The following is a 17,693-nucleotide window of genomic DNA, read 5'->3' as shown; positions in this document are numbered from 1 at the left end:
TGGCAAAACCGATTTGTGTGTTCCAACATATGTACTCAGCTCTGCGGTGAAATCGGGTGATGGTTAGTTAAATAATTAGTCTGTTTTGTAAGGCTCTTCGTGCGTCTCCAGAGATATTGCCGTTTTTCGAGAGGTATATGTAACTGTTTTTTGCTGGTATAATATAACACAAGTAGCACAAACCACTGATCATATTTTAAACAATTATAAATAATAATAAGAATGATTACTCTATACTAAATAGTCTATAAACATAAGGTTGACAGTTGAATCATTGAATATCAATTTGTTAAATGTCACATTGACATTAACGTAGATCATAGACAAAGATAGAAACAAAATCGCAGATGTGCCATAGAGATTAGGGTACCTACTGAAACTATGAGAAAAACTTTTTTTTTCAAAAACAAAATATTTTGATTTGTAATGCTACGTATACAAACGCGGTTCGAACATAATATATAATAAACTATGTAAAAGAAACAAAAATTATTACATTAAAAGTTTCAAAATTTACGTAACAATGATAAACACACTTTTAAATTATTATTAGTAATTATTTATCTCACGAGAACCAACGTTTTTATAACTTGTTCTTTAGTTCACCAGTTTGGCTGTGAGAAAGATTTTCGTGTTACAACATAGTCCCTTCTACAACATGGGTACATCTTCAAGATCTATTTTCACAACCTCAACTTCTCAAAAAGCCCCCCGCACAGCATCCCCAAGATGACATAGGCCCTGAGTAATTTAATTTTCCTATTATTCCTCGGTGCCTCTTGTGTGGATTTAATGTTAAAAACTCAGGATTGGTCAAATATATATCTGACCAATCGATTCTTTCACAACAAACATTTACAAAAGCATAAGTATGTTTTTACCTGTCACAGCTGATATTTGTAAAATATAGGTAGGTATATAAAAACACACGCATATTCGAATGCAACGTCGTGTCAAAATTTCAAAGCCATCGTTGAAGGACTTTTGGAGATTAATGATATTGAACAAACGAACGCTTACATTTTTATTTATATATATATCACGCCTTCGGCCCAGATGCTCTGAAAGCGCGATCACCAAACTTTATATTTGACAAGGTTCCATGAGTCTGCCTATAGCTGATGATGTTGCTGATCTTGACTCTTGAAGAGTTGACTGCCTCAGACCAGAGTTTTCTTCCGTAGCTACTACTCCCGCTCAACTTTGAGGGATTAAATCGATTCACTTAATGTTTAGATTAAAATATATCGATCATGTAAATGTTTCGATCCTGCCCATCACTACCTTGATTGTCCGTTGAATTTTTCTCTACAAATCTCTGGTGCGTTTTGTCTATGAATTTTCAATCATTGACAATTCGCGGACTTCTCGTTTTGGTAAATTAATCGGAATCGACGGTGTGTTTGGATATTGATTTGTTAGTAATTAGTGCATTTCATCTGTCGACATGAGTTTTAATTTGTTGGACTCGATACTGAGTTCTATGAACGCCCCGCCGCCCAAGAGCGAGGAGCAGATAGGTAAGAAAGTTAACCATAATACCGCATCGTTTACCGGCCATGGTATAGCGAAATATTGTTACCTGCGTTTTCTTATGAAATTGTAGCGTGTAGATGCTTTGTATTGCGTAGTATTTTATCTTCTTGTACTGCATCGTTATCCTATGGATTGTTTGGAGAGTTTTTAGCAAAGCTATGCCCTTTTGCGTCTTGGAAATTTTCTCGTGTTACCAAACAAAATGTGTCAAAAACCGTAGCTAGATTATTCTTATGATTATTTAATTGTTTTACAGAACACAGGGGCCATGTCATGTGGCTTTAATGCTCTGTCTAACGCTCTAGTGAAATAAGCAAAGCAATGACACCAAGGTTGATACATTTTGTCAGCTTAGTGATTGATTATGTTTGTAATACTAATTGTATGATTCATTTCTTTTTGAGATAATGAGACCGAAAAATAATATTTTTATTGGTTGTTTTACGTTTCGCAGGTCAGCTCTCTCACGGTAGGGAGGGATGTAACATAGTTTTTGAGAGACTAAGAATTATGATTTGAAATGAAATAAAATTACAACAATAATACGGTCACCTGTTATAGGTACACCATTGGCAATCAAACATTGATATATTATAATTATTGTATTACAAATAGCTTTATTATTTATGATTTTTGGGAAAAATCACCTCAAGGACGCTAGTGTTACAAGCTTAATTTTGATCCCAGATACCCAACCCTCATACCCTTTTCCTTCTCAGAACTTCCTCCCCTTCCTTTTCTAAAAAGACCCTACATGCAGCATCCCCAAAGATGACATAGGCCCTGAGGGAAATTATTTTCAAACTCTACACTCTCAGTTATTGCTATAAGTAAACTTATGCAAATTATAAATGAGTGTAATTTTTGTATTGTTTTTGTAGATAAGAGCATTTTACTTCAATGTTTAAATAATTAAATGATAATAATATGTAATAGATATTGTAAATACATTTTTTTTTTTATATTGATAACATTGTGATGAATGATTTTTTTTTTGATAAACTCTTACTTTGTTCGGCAACACTAATTTTAAGCCGAAGACACTACCCTTGTAGTCGGACATCGCATGCGAATCAATTTTGTGGACTGTAATCAATATTTTTTGGTAACCTTTTAAGTTGACACAACTATTTGGGAAGCAGGTTAACATTTAGTTACAATTGGAAACTGACTTACCTCTGGACTTTTGGAACACGTCTTGTGGGAGCACATGTGTAATCTTTCCAGGTTCTTTTAGCATACTCAATATTAATACACTCCGAGGATCACTTAAAGGTGAATACTGCAAGACTTGTCTTAGTAGAGTAATGATAAAAACCAGCTAAAGGAAACACATAGGCGCCCTACAAATGCGGTGCAGGAGAACACCAGGCGCACCAAGTGTATACATTCTGAAAGGGCTACTAACTACCCATCACTTCCGGAGGGGTAGGCAGAGAAGATAGACTGCCATACAACTGTCTTGGCACAAACTCCATTTGGTTCATTTGGTCTTGCCAATGTCTTCTTTCGGGATCCAGACTACTTCTTTCCATTCACTGTTTCACATATCCAAAGCTCCTAAGTGTTTTTACTATATTATTTTATGTTGCTGTTACATATCTTACTAATATTGTTTCATATGCATTTTATCAGTTTCCTGTTATATCATGCTTCAAAATTTTTTTGTATAATTTTTGATGGCTGACTAGGTATATTCTATTCTTAAAATCCACGTAAAAGCCCGGCTGGGCGTAAAACCGAGTAAAATAATTTAATTGGAAAAGAAATTAATAACTCTAGATTGACAAAAGTTTTTATTTTTGAATAGTTGAAATGTTTTGCAGCTTTCTGTCGTTGACGTCCTTTTCATGTAGTTATTGTTTTTTTTTTAATTGATTTTGCAATGAGTTTATGAAATGTTTAAGGTTGGTGAATTTTTATTGTTTATTGTTGTTGTTATACGCCCATAGGGGCTTTTACATAGATTATAAATAAGTTTTACATAAGTTATCGAGTTAGAATTTATACTAAGAGTTATAAAAGTGAAGAATTTTAAAAAAATATACAAGTAGTTTTTGAAGAATATGGCGTAAAGAAACATTTTAAACAACATAATATTTAACAATAACAAAGAACAAAATATAATATAAAACATTACAATAACATATCTAATCGTTAAATCTATTACAATAATTTGTATGATTCCACAAAGTGTTGGTTTAATTTGAATTTAAGATTATAAAGGGAATCATGGAATATATCTATAATACCACCAAACTTGTTGCCCAAATCATGCATCCTATTGGTAAGTGAGTTTGACTGATAGTTGGTTTTATATGTGTCGCAAAAGAATGTTGTATTTTGTCTAGTATTTCTTGTCGGTACATAGAGTTTAATAGCAGCAACGATGGCAGGGCTGTCAATAAGGTTGTTCATGACTCTGTATAATAAAATTAGGTCTGAAATGGTTCTTCTGTCAGACAGCGTAATTAAATTAAGTCCATTCATCAAATTTACATAATTAATGTTTTCTATTGGAATTTTAAGCTTGAAATTTAAGTACCTAAGAAATTTGTGTTGAACCCGTTCTAATTTGTTAGAGTGTACTTTATAGAAAGGAGACCAAATAGGTGAATTATATTCCACTTGGCTTCTAACTAGTGAAATGTAGAGTGTTTTCATGCAATCCAATGACTTAAAATCAGTTAGGGTTCTACAAAGGAAGCCAAGAATCTTTAAAGCCTTATTAGTTATATCATCTATATGCGCTGTGAATGTTAAGTTTGATTCGAATATAACTCCCAAGTCACGAATTTGTGATACTGGTGTTAATTTAACATTATTTAAATTATATTCATGTAAGATATGAGAATGAGTTCTGGAAAATCGTATTACTTGACATTTCTCAATGTTCAAAAATAACATATTTTGTTCGCACCATTTAAAAAATTTATCTAAATTAGCTTGTAAAATTAGGCAATCATATATATTTCGTATTCTTTTAAACAATTTTAGATCATCTGCAAAAAGTAGGACTTGTACATCTTTAAATATGTTTACAATGTCATTAATGAATATTAAGAATAATATTGGGCCAAGGTGGGACCCTTGCGGGACACCACTTGTGGCCTCGAATACATAGGATTCTATAAAATTAATCCTGACACAAAGAACTCTATTACTGAGGTAACTAATAATCCATGTCAATAAACTACCTTTGATGCCTAACAGTCGGAGTTTGGATATAAGAATATGATGTCGAACCTTATCAAATGCTTTACTGAAATCGGTGTATATAGAATCCACTTGTTGTTTCAGACTGAGCGATTCAGATATGTAATTATTGTAGATAGTTAAATTACTTAAGGTAGATCGACCTCTGATAAAGCCATATTGGTTAGGAACAATAATATTGTTGATAGGTTTTACAATGGTATCTAATACTAATGACTCGAAAAGTTTGGGTAAAGCAGACATAATACAAATAGGTCTGTAGTTAGATATATCGCTTTTGTCGCCTTTTTTATGAATGGGCGTTAAATAACTCTTTTTCCACAGAGCCGGAAAACAGCCAGACGCTAAGGATTTGTTAAAAAGTTTATGTAAGGGATATATCAAACTATCAATGCAAGTTATTAAAAATATGGGAGGAATACCATCCGGTCCAGCAGATTTATTACTATCTAGTGCTTTTATGCTTCTTTCTATGGAATCTAATTTTATGAAACATTGACTTAGGTTTAATGACTCTTCCACTGACGTACTGGAGACTGCTTTGATGGGAATATCTTTGTCGTAGACACTTTTAAATGAGTCAGCAAAAAGATTAACTATACCCTCAATACTGTCGGCACATTTTTCTTTAAAGAACATGCTATTAGGATATCCACAGTTGTCTTTTCGTTGAGATTTAGTAAAATTCCAGAATTTTTTCACATTGTGATGATGTACCTCATTTTCAATTACGTTAACATAGTCACTATAGCACTTTATTGATAATTCTTTACATTGTTTTCGTAGTTTAGTAAATGCTATATAATCGTTAGAATTTCTGGTATGTTTATATTTTCTGTGGATACATTTTTTTTTATTAATTAAATTAGTTAGTTCCCTTGTAAACCATTTCGGATAATTAGATGATGTAAAGCTAACCTTGGGAACAAATTGTTCTATAGAGGTATTTAAAATCGAGTAAAAGTATTCTAATTGATCATTTATATTATTTTCCTCATCTAAAAAGGACCAATCTGTTTGGGCAAGGTACTCCGTAATATGATGGTATTCAGCTTTGGAAAAGTTATACGATGGGACACTTGTTTTTTTTGAAGATGTTAAAGGCCTATTTGTTATGATAATGTCCAACGGTGGGTGGTGTTGATCTAATGGTAATAATAATTCGTCGGATAGCTCAACCACTATTTTCGAATCACTTGAAAACACTAAATCCAACATTCGATTGTTAAAGTTGAAAATCTTGTTTGATTGAGTTAGTCCCAAAAATAAAGACATATCACGAATTTCACTACATTTAGCACACTGTAAATCGGCTTGGTTTGTAGCAGGTCCGTTGTCATCTTGGCTGGTCCAGTTAGGAAGGTTATAATCACCAGCAATAATGAATTTTGCTTTAGGATATTTGAATTTGAGTACTTCTATGTCCTCATTGTGATTTTTATACGTTTGCAAATCCGATGCAGGTGGGATATAGACACAGCCAATAATAATTTTTCCATTAGGTATATTGAGCAATACAAAAATTTGTTCAACACTTTTGTGTTTTACCGGTAATTTAGTAGATGATATATTCTTGGATACGCACAGCATCACACCTCCTCCGTTAGACTTTTTGCTCGTAATAGAATTTCGATCAGAACGATATGTGGTATATTGATGTAGGCCTAATTCTGACGAGCTGATATCAGCATTTAACCATGTTTCAGTTAAAAACAGAATATCGTGTGAGAAGATTGGGGAGTTAGTTTTAAGTTGGTGCAATTTTGTACGCATTCCCCGTACATTTTGATAATATCCTGTAAGTCTAGAAAATCTGTTCTGTTTGTTTTTTAGTTTTTTGCTTGGGTTTTGATGATTTTGGGAATTCCGTTGAAATGTTTGATTCGTAAATCGACTTCGCCCTTTTCTTTCCTCTCTTCTAATTCCTTCCAGAGGTCAGTTAAGTGATTTCTTTGTTGTAGTGTCCTGTCAGGTTTGATTATAATTCCATTGGACAGAGTAGTTTTGTTAAAGAGTATTAGTTTCGCCTGTTTGACTTCATCAAATTCTAATTTAATTGGCCTGGTTTTGTTTGGAATTTTACTTCCGAGCCTGTAAATTTTCACATCTTCTAGATTGAACTCGCTATTAATTTCACTAATAGCTGCTAATACCTTTTTTCCATCCTCCAAGACGCTCACTGTAGTTGAGTTCGAATTACACTCGGGGACGTTGAGTAAAATTATGTTCTTCGAGCGGGTCTTGCGTTCCTCTATCTCAGCGAGCACCTCACAAATTGGCGTTGTTTCCTGTGGTAATACTTTCTTTTCAATGATTTTTTCGAATGTCATAACTTTTCCTTCAAGAACTCCAACAGTTACTCCTAGGTCTTGCATAGTTCCAGATAGATTAGAAAGTTTACTGAGTATTTTTGCCATTTGGTCTTTTGTTATTTTTAAGACAGGATCGGTAATGGCATTGTGGATGCTATTAATCTCCTCCTTAGCTTTGTTTAGGAAAGCAATTGCTTCATTATTATTCATTTCGAAAGTTAAATTTAAATTTTTTTTTTTATAAGAAAATAATATGAGTGACAACCCTGCTCGCAATGTACAGGTAATTAACTCAAGTAGGTAGCGGGAGCGTCCACAAGTGTTATCCAGTAAGTGCGAGGGAGAGAATACCTTATCCTGTTACTTGTTAGAGCGAGACGTAGGGAACACTGTGCACAATTGATTATTAAACAAATTGATTTATAAATTTTATAATAATGGTGAATATTTACGATGATTTCGAAATGATTATTAATAGATAAACGTAGTGCACTAAATTATGTTGCAGTATACTGAAACTTGTTTAAAAACACTGTTTTTTTTTGTTCTATTTATAAGTTTCTAGTAAGACACAGAAAAAACTCGACAGCTGTCAGTGATATTTATTGTTGTATATTGTATAATTGTATAATTTTGACTCATTATCTGTTTGGAATTTCCCATACTAGTTATACTACCTACAACCTAACTAAGTCAAAAGAAAGAGAAACTAACCGGGTGACGTTAATCGGGTTTCGCGTCGGGGATTAAAGAGCTGGTTTTCGCGACCCGCTCATTACGTTTGTGGGTCATGTAAAACGATCGATTGACCCATCTCTAGTTCACTATGCTTTCTTCAGCTTCGCATTATTTGTGTATCTCCACATTTGTGAGCCAAACAAATATGGTTTTACACATATAGGCCTCAGGGATCTCACTTCTACACTATCTCGGCCTACTTTCATTTTACCTTTGTCAGTTCCATGCCTCGCTACCATACATCAGGGCTGGTATCAGCACTCGATTGTGGACTGCTAGCCTTGCTTCTTGTATAACTTTTTAAGAGCATTTAAAGCAGATGCACAATTGTACCTAAACTGGTGTTTTTATATTGAAAAGTTACAGTGGTTCATTTTTAATCCCTTGGTTATTATATTTATATACCTACACTGAATTTTTTGCTGTGTGATATTATTTTCTACTTTTTTTTGCTGAGACAAAATAACTTAATGCACTGCGAAAATATTCTCATGAAAAATAAACTGAGAAATATATTCCAGTAAGCATTTTTTTTAATGTTGTTTTTATTTTATTGTTTCTTTGCATTGTATCATTGTTTAAGCTGGAATTTTTAACCTCACTTGGACAAGCCTGTGTTGAAGCTAATAATTTTACAAAATAACACAAAGATTGTATATTGAAAGAACAATATTGTTGCATTAATGTGTCAACAAAATGGGTACCTACTTAAATAATTCCAGCCAATTCATTTTAATATAATGTAGTAAACATGTACGGTGATCATGTATTGATATTTGATTGTAAAATAACATAAAATCTATTAGTTTAAAAAGAACCAAGATGAAAAGAAAAAAGAATTGAATTATAAAAGGCCAAAGATGAAAAACTATACATATACAACATATTATGCCGTTTATTTAAAAAAGACACAGATGGAAAAAAATGTTGTTAATCCTCGGCTAGCACAAATAATTTAACATTCTGTTTAAAAGTACACAAGGAATTAGACGATTTAATGTCTTCTGGAAGGCTATTAAATCGATCTGGAGCCTGTTACATGTAATTTCTTTTACTAAATGAAGATTTAGTGTGATGCCACAAAGTTCATACCAGAGCCAATTCTTCTAGTAAGAATTTGCTGCGTTCTTTTTGTAATACTAATATTATTAAATAATCTGCAAAGCGTTTGTGTGATAAACAGCTGTTCCTTTAAAGTAACTATGTACGATGGACGCATGTACAGGTACGATGATTTAAATTAGCGTGTTTAGCAACAGCAAAAACTTTTTATTTTAATATTGCATAATGTCAGGTTTGTATTGTGTATTTATTACTGATGCTAATAATATGTGATTTTTTAATTATCATGTTTTGCTTTGTAATATTGGCGGGAGACAATTTTCCCGCTTCACTAATCTATCATTTATTTGTCATTCTAAAGTAGGTTTTCTTATTTGTTCATTACAGCTCAAAATAAATATGAGAAAAACGCTCAGCAAATGAAAAAGGACACCCTGACCAAGTTTCGCAAGAAGGTGGAACAGCAGACTGCAGACTTCATCCGTAAGGCCAATAGGCCATTCATCGAGTTCCCGCCCATGGACAGGATATACAGAAATATCATGTATGCTAAGTTTCCCACTACATTTACAGTATTTTTCTAGAATCCTTTCCTAGCGAAGAATATATCGAGTTCAATTCTCATATCAAGTACAGCCAAATCATTTTCAAGAGCTCACTTGTATTATCGCGAGTATGCATGGAAAATCTGCCTGCAGTCCTCTTTTACCCTGCACTAGTACTACTATAGAGTACACCACTACACAAGCAAGAATCTACATATTCTTATTTATCTGTATCAACTTACTCCCTTTTTAATATAAGTTATTCTCAGTGATTAACTCCGTACGGTAATCTTAGAGCTTATGGACTCTTTACACAATATAAATCTCATAATACATAATATGTTATGACACGTATTTCATGCGATTGTTTCTTAGTTTTAAACCTAATTCAATTAACACATTTATATTAAATGACTGTTTGAATATTGCCACATTGTTGCTTTTCTGTTAACATTAACAATATGTGAAAACACTACGTAAACATTAAAGATTATCAGTGCGGATGATGCAGTGCTTATGGCTGTTTAAGTGTGAAATTTTACTAAGCTCAAATTTATGCGTCGATGTTTAAATTCTTTCTCAGTTGTTTTAAATCCATTACCCGTGATAAACAAAAAAGAAAAATAAACTATGGATACATAGCTGATGGGGGAGGTTTAGCAACACAGCTAGGATTCAGATCTAGAATTAGTTTTAAGTCAACCTTTGGATTTATAATTCTTACGGCCGTATTATTGTTCTTGATTATTGGGGCTTTATGCCGTGTTGCACTTCTTCCTCCTTAACCCCTCCGACTTTTCGCGAACTTGAAGCTAAGATGTCTTTATCGAAATGTCAATTTCACGAAAACGTTGTGTTATTACCGCCTCACAATCAAAGCTCTATAAATGAAACATTACTGAACGGAGCCGAATAGTAAAAACTGTTTTAGAAAGGTTACAAAATAGGCTTTCAAATTGTTGTATCATAAATAAATATTAACATTTGTAAATATTTAAATTTAGAATGGAAACATGAAAAAATTGTAAAAATGACTCACCTGTAATGTTTTATGTAAAAACGATACTAAAATCACGGATAATGTAAAAAAAAAACACTTATTTCATCGTACAAATGTACAATAAACAATTCTGTCACTTCACTTTTTGACCATTTCATACAAAATATATTTTTAAAAAAACAATTAAACTTGCGAGGCGGGTCGGCACGTCAAACGGCTTTCTTGGCGTCGTTTTACGATTTGGCGGGTAAAATTTGCTTCCACTGAGTAGGTCTTTTTACGGGTTTCTATGGATAACTTTGAATAGAGATGTGAAGCTTCATTCAATACGAATATTCTACTTTTTGTTTTAGGGATGTCACTAGAAGAATAACGGAGTTATGACGATTTTTGTGGAAACACACGCGTTGACGTGTAAACACGCTTATTGTACTTGACTGCTATCGTTATTTTATCGTGTATATCTGCTTACGTTGCTGACCGGTTAAGCCAACATTTTAGACAGCCTCGCAGTGTCCATCATCTGGACAGATGTGTATACATATTATGGTGAAAATTGTATTTATTTTTGAAGAAGAGATACCTCGTCATATCGTCGCCCTACTTCTTACTTGTCCCTACGACCAATTAGCAAATATTTTACGGAAAGAGGTTTTCTTTTTTTATTTCAATGAAACATTATAATAGGTGTTTAAGATGAAGCTATTTTCGTAAAGGTAAAGGTCACATTAATAATTCATCGTGCTACCTATCTCACTGCCATGAAGCGTCCTTAAGTTTTCTTCGGTACCTAATTTTTACTTAGACGAAAGACATAGTGCCATCTCGTTTATTCTATGGCTATATTTTATTATAGAGACAGAAGATGCCAAAGTCGGGGACATTCTTTGAATTGACCCAACGGATTGTGTGGACTTGTGAATGAAAGCTTTTATTAGAGACAATAGATGTCAATTCTCGCCACTTGGCGCCGCCGCTCGCAGCTCTGCTATTTCGCAGTGCATTTCAAATAAATTAAGAATAAAACCAGTTGTTTTGATGCACATAATTTATTATTATTTTGTCTTATAATTTTGGTGGGTCAAACACCAATTGACCTATGGGAAGAACCGCCCCTGCCCAGAATACGTTCTTGCGTAGTCGATATCTTGTTCCGAAAACATATCACACACTGGGGTTAGACTAATGTCATCCATCACTTCAACCTTTTGTTGGATGAAAGCCAGAGCTTCGTTTATGACGAATCCGCAACTACGTAGATTTGCCATATTTATTCATCAGTTGTTTGTGTTTTCCATTTGGTTGTTTCGTTTATATCAATTATATTCAATTTAAAAATGCGTAAACAGAGCTTCCGTGCGCCACGTTGACGCGCACGACAATGATAAATATTTATTTAATTAGCTTACGATTTGAATAGCGTGTAAGACCTGTGACATCATGTTCACCCGTGAACACTAGGCTATCCCAACATTGCCCGACACGTATGTACCTACCTACCTAGTGTATTTTGTCTATTGAGATTTTTTCAAACAAAGACATTGTACGGAATATGTCATCGTGTAGGTATTCGGCAGTTTGTTTCAGAGTTGTTATTTTATCGACGGTCTTTTCTGTTGATTTATTTACTGGGCATTATAAAGATTAAAATGCAAAAAAAATTAGGTTTCGTAATTAAGCACGCAAATTCCGGCAACGAGTTGCGCCTGCATTCGAGTCCTGTCTCTTTACCAGCGAAATCAGGATAATTGACAGTTTGCCGTACAATATAAGAACAACATTAATAATTAGAATTGTCATTTTTATTTTCTATTGCCGGGTCTTTTTCTTTTGAATTACTTAACTGAATATTATTATCACTTATTTAGATTGAGAGTATTGTTTTTGTAAATACCTACTTCTTACACTTCAATTAATGATCGATTTTTAACCATTCTTTAACACAGGGAATACGTATTTGCTGATAGATGGACCACGTTTTCTGAGGCCAACTCAATTGCTGGCATATTTGAGTAATTTTTTACAGTTTTATGCGATCGAATATTGATTTTTCGTTTCCAATATTTACCTACCCGCTGACATCGGCATTTTCGCTTTCACTATCCAAATTTATCAGATTCAATTTTTATCTTGATAAAAATGTACATTTGCTTTTTTATCAGTGGTGGCTTGAGATTTTTATGTTTGCCATGACTGAAAAATATGAAAGTACAGATTGAACTATATAAAATCTTTTTAATTCATTTTACCTAATAATTTAAAAATACATAATGTTTTGATACAATACTACTAAAAAAAAACTTAATTTTGAAAATTGCCAAATTTGGATCCCATTTTTTTCCTGCTTAAGAAGTTTTATTTCTCCGATCCCTTGGAAAACTTCTTAAGCGAGTTTCACTGTATTCGGAATATATGATACAGATTATAAGGAGTCAGGTCAAGTAATTCTCATGGACGAGTTAGATCAAGATTCTTAGTGTTAGACTATATATAGAGTATCTATCAGGCATTAGCTTTCCATAATATTCTTATGCTTTCATTATACATATAGAGGAAATTTTTTTTTGCATAAAGGAACCTTTGCTTAACAAATATTGATTTATGATTTCAGTTACGATGTGGCCGATGTGGCTGGACTGATGGCTTGTTCCTTTGGAGAAGATGAAGTTGACCGATACACTGTTTTATACACAAAAGACGCTGGGCCCTCAGAAGATGAGAGGCATTGCAGAAATAACGGGGGACAATGGAATGCCCTCGTTGCTGCCGAGATGGAAACTGTTGTAAGGAAACATTTAACATTGTATCCACTCTTATATATTTGGAACACAAACTGTATTGCTTTGATAGTCGGCTAAAGCATTCACATTTTGTCTTATTACCTCGAGGTAATTTTTGTAATTTTTAATTTTTGTCGACAAAAACCCTGCCTCTTTGAATCCTCTGCCACAAGGTGCAATTTCAACTCTGCTATTTGAATAGTAACATTGAAATTGCTTTGTGACAAGCTATTCGCTATGAGTAATAACGAGTACTAGTACTACTAGCGGCTGGAAGAAGGTACAATCACTCGCTGCGGCAACATAACAACGTCGAAATGTTCCGTGTGACTGAGGTTTGAGAGTCTAGCGATGTCCTCTGGTTTAACAAGATAATTCTCCAGATATCACCGCCTTTTCCTATAAATGTGGTCCCACCAACTGATTCAGTGTTTCTTTTCTTCTTCACATTTACCACAACTATAAATTTATGCTTTCACTGCTAACAGTAGCACACATATCTACTGAAGTACTGTCCCACTGTCTCCCGCAATGTGAATCTGTTTACTGGAGTACAAGTCTTTCATTCTGCCTCTGGTTTCTGCCCGACTTCTACAGCTCAATTTAGTGTTTTAAAAATAAAACAAACTTATATTTCGCGAACCCCATTTATTTCAATACAGATAAAACGTGACATCACTGATGATAGCAATGTCTAACTAAATGTTTAGCATCTTGTCAGGATAATTTTTCTATTATTTTCTTGGCTTATGTGTAATTTTTGTTATGCCTTGATTATAAGTAGAGATTAGGTTTGGTCCCTCTCAATTGGAGTCTTGATTTTAAATGTGTTTAACCTGTTTAGCATCTTGTCAGGATGATTTTTCTATTATTTTCTTGGCGTATGTGTAACTTTGCGGCATGAATTTTCACATAATTTTGAATAAAATTACTAAGCACTGAGGGAGTTTTATAAAATTAATTACTAGTTACTATAATTCGTAATAAGCCCTTTCAGCTTTCTAGGTCAGATGTTAAATAGAACTTCATTACATTTTCATAATTTTTCTTAACTGTTCACTATGGACATTAATAATAATTTATTGCAGAGGCAAAGGAAGAAGCAAATAGAATTTGCAGCATCACTCTGCCCTGATTCTGAAACTGTCCCATGCCTGCCAACCGAATCCAGAAAAGAAGAAAGAAACCGAAAGAAGTTTAAACCCAACGGCACCCACTATGGAGAGAAATATAACAATCTGTCAATTGAGCCCCAGAAAACATGCACCAACGACACTTACGGAGAAGGTTTGCTATAATAATTATTTTATTATGATAAAAATTGGATTGTTTGTATTGCGTTGTTTTTTTGAAAAATCAACTCGAGGGCACTGAACAAATATTACTTCATAGGATTATCTTACTTCATTTTCCATTTTTTCATAAACTAAAGGATTAAAAGCATTTGGAGCTAAGTAAATGCTTCAACGCATTTTAAAAGACGTTAAACAGCTGATATTGTGACCTGTTAACGACTGATTTAATTTGTTTTTACTTAATAACTTCTGACTCAAAAATCAAAGATGGAAGATTGTTTCAAAAAGAGTTTATCTACCACAAAATTGACTGCAAATGTGATGTAGATTCACCAGTTCCCTGCATGTACTATGAGTTTCCGGACACTCGTACGTGAGTTTACCTAAGGTACTTAATCGGGGATAAAGGATAAACATTGAAAGCATCAAACTATTTACTGACCTCACTCCTATTCTAGAAAATAAATCCCACAAATTCTAGAAAAAAATGTGAAAAACTTTTCTTATGAAATCAAACAATTCAGTTCACTTGTCCAAAAACAAAAGACCATTCCCTAGCGTCGTCCGAATTGAAGTACAGTGCGGGAGGCGAATGTGTTGTTGCAAGCCATCCCAGAAATCTAGCAAACTACTACTACTACTCTAGCAAACTAAATCACGCCCTTTCTGCAAATGACAACTTTTTTCTTGCTGTTCTGGCTATAATACATGCTTTTCAATGATGTAATTATCTCACATGTCACTCAAAATCATAAAAAATCTTCTCCTCTCTTATTCCTTGTCTTGCCCTTTTAATTTATTGTGCAACAAATAATTTAATTAATAATTAATAAAATGATTTAATTCCAGTGCCTAGCCGCTTGAAAAGAGACCACCGCTCCATCGAGCAGACAATGATGGACATTAAAGCCAAACGCTCCAAGAACGCCCCCGCTTCCTCATCATACACATCAACCGATGACCACCACCAACACAGCGATTCTTCAATTTAACTACTATTACTTGTCTAAACTAATTTTTCTTTTGATATTTTAGTATCATCGGCGTTTTCATTATGCGCTGGTGGAAGTATTAATTTAATCTTTAATCCGTGTAACATGAAATCCTTTGTTTATTTTTTGTTATGATGTTCCTGTAAAATGAGCCGTTTATTTAATTTATTTATGTACAATCAAACAATCAATTTTTTTGTTATTTCATTTGAACCAAAATTTTGGGATTAACCAGAGTTAATAAGAAATAATGAATTTGACAATTTAAAAAATAAAATAAAATACCGTGTAGTCTCTATAATCTGAACAGTTAAAAACCGAGCTATTCTGTTGAACAAATGAAGAAACAGTTGATTTGAGAGTTTGACTGAGCATCAATCTTATTTCAATCCACACTGTGATATCTCTTTGATTGAAAGAGTAATCTGTATTTTTTAGTTAATTATTTAGCTGAATTATTATTACCAGTATATATGTATATTTCGAAGTATGTTTCAGGCGTGTACCGATAGTTTTTCTTTTTGTATGTTTTCCTCTTTCGGATTTTTACCAGAACAAAAGGTTTAAGGATTTTATGTGTTCGTCTCTCTTTTTTTTCTGAATTTTTTGGTTTTTCTGTATGTAATGTTATATTTGGATTGAAAAAGTTGTTTCCTGACACTTAAACCTAAGAGAATTAGAAAAAAAACTTTTCTGCTTTAAAATGATTAATCTTTCAGTTTTTGTTCTGGATAGTAACCGCAAAAATAAAAAAAGGTATGCCACTCCGAACTAATAATACCTTAAATTTTCTTTAAAAATTATGTTTCACTTGTTCACTGCTTCTTCAAATATTATTATGAAATATAAGGATACAATAAATACCTTTAACACAGACTGAAAAATATAATGCTGTTTTTGTTCACCATGCGTACCTTGTTCAGGTTGGTTATTTTGACATTTTTTGGAGGCCTAATTGGTAATGTCATCATCAATTTGTAATGTGTTGAATGAATCAACTGCTAGTGATGGTTGAAACCTGAAATGGATTGTCACTGCGGTTAAAATGCGAGATGGGTTATAGGGTTATATGGGTTACAGACCTTATGGTTATAGAAATTCCTCAAAATATTTTTACAATTTATATGATTTTTTAATTTTATTATTGAAGATAATAATTGGAAAAGAAAAATCAGAAAGAAAAAAAATACGGTTGCATCTAGGTCTTGAACCCAGGACCTTTGCCTAGCCTGGGCGCTGCTCTACCAACTGAGCTAATCTGACCATATTTCCTTCGGTGACCGAATAAATCATCAAAATGATAATTCATCACATCTTTAAAAAGTTATATAAAGTCATGGAAAGTGATGAAACAAAAACTTTATTAACTGGGTTAAGTAGGTTAGGTTAGGTTTAAATTATAATTTTTTTTCATCGTTTTTAATGACTTTATATCACTTTTTAAAGGTGTGTTGAATAGTCAATGTGTTGAGTTATCATGGAACCATTTCCTTCATACCCTGGGTTCAAGTCCTTGATGTGACCGTAAATTTTTCTTTTTCTGATATTTCTGTTTCAAATTTTCGTTTGAAAATCGCTAATATTATCTTCAATAATTAAATAGTCATGCATAGTTATAACGATCATGAGGGGACCTGCTAAATTTGCTCCTTATAGCCATTACTCGTTATATTCAAAATAGTTTTTTTAAAAGTCGTATGTACCTGCCTACCTGCCTCTATTATCAATACATATACATATTTGCAAAAGTGTACTTTTACATTTTTTTACTCATATTTTCCAAAATACTTTAGTATATTTTGAAAAAATTATAAGTAGGTATCACTTATTAAAAAAAGAATTTTTTTATTTATTATTATATTATTTAAAAATCACTTATTGAGAAATCTTTAAAACAATCCTTGAATTTAATATGTTTCGGACAGCTGTACAGGTTCATCATCAGGTTTATGTGTAAGATGTGATACTGTGTAGTGATGACGGGGCCAAGCTTAATACAGTGGAACCTCTCATAACAAGCTTAATTTGTTCCAGAAACATACTTGTTATGTGAAACAGCGAACCAATTTTTCCCATATAAATCAATGTAAAATATGATACATAATGCGTTCCATGCCAAAATATGCTCAATTTATTTATTATTTTTAATGTTTATTCAAATAAAATTACAAACATAAATTGTTATGGAGCGTAACAACCTGGAATGCAAAAAAACAA

At 33.1% G+C, this 17,693-nt stretch overlaps 1 protein-coding gene across 1 annotated transcript; it reads left to right on the top strand.

The window, feature by feature from the left end:
* The first annotated feature begins 1,318 nt into the window (after positions 1 to 1,318).
* Positions 1,319 to 16,345, top strand: LOC149412328 (sperm-associated antigen 7 homolog). The gene is made up of 5 exons (XM_089645800.1): positions 1,319 to 1,520; positions 9,252 to 9,408; positions 13,021 to 13,192; positions 14,278 to 14,476; positions 15,334 to 16,345. Exons 1-5 carry the CDS (start codon positions 1,448 to 1,450, stop codon positions 15,474 to 15,476), a joined length of 744 nt encoding a protein of 247 aa, XP_089501926.1. The 5' UTR covers positions 1,319 to 1,447; the 3' UTR covers positions 15,477 to 16,345.
* The last annotated feature ends 1,348 nt before the right edge of the window (positions 16,346 to 17,693 follow it).

Source organism: Hesperophylax consimilis, chromosome 23 (assembly GCF_061612785.1).
Source record: "Hesperophylax consimilis isolate HC1 chromosome 23, BYU_Hcon_1.0, whole genome shotgun sequence".
Classification (NCBI taxonomy): domain Eukaryota; kingdom Metazoa; phylum Arthropoda; class Insecta; order Trichoptera; family Limnephilidae; genus Hesperophylax; species Hesperophylax consimilis.
This window is presented reverse-complemented; position numbering and strand designations above follow the sequence as displayed.

Bases quoted from the DNA above. Each gene is read 5' to 3' on its own strand.
- LOC149412328 (XM_089645800.1), top strand. From the start codon at position 1,448: ATGAGTTTTAATTTGTTGGACTCGATACTGAGTTCTATGAACGCCCCG. The intron at 1,521-9,251 runs GTAAGAAAGTTA...TGTTCATTACAG, and splicing joins CAAGAGCGAGGAGCAGATAG to CTCAAAATAAATATGAGAAA. The intron at 9,409-13,020 runs GTATGCTAAGTT...TTATGATTTCAG, and splicing joins AGGATATACAGAAATATCAT to TTACGATGTGGCCGATGTGG.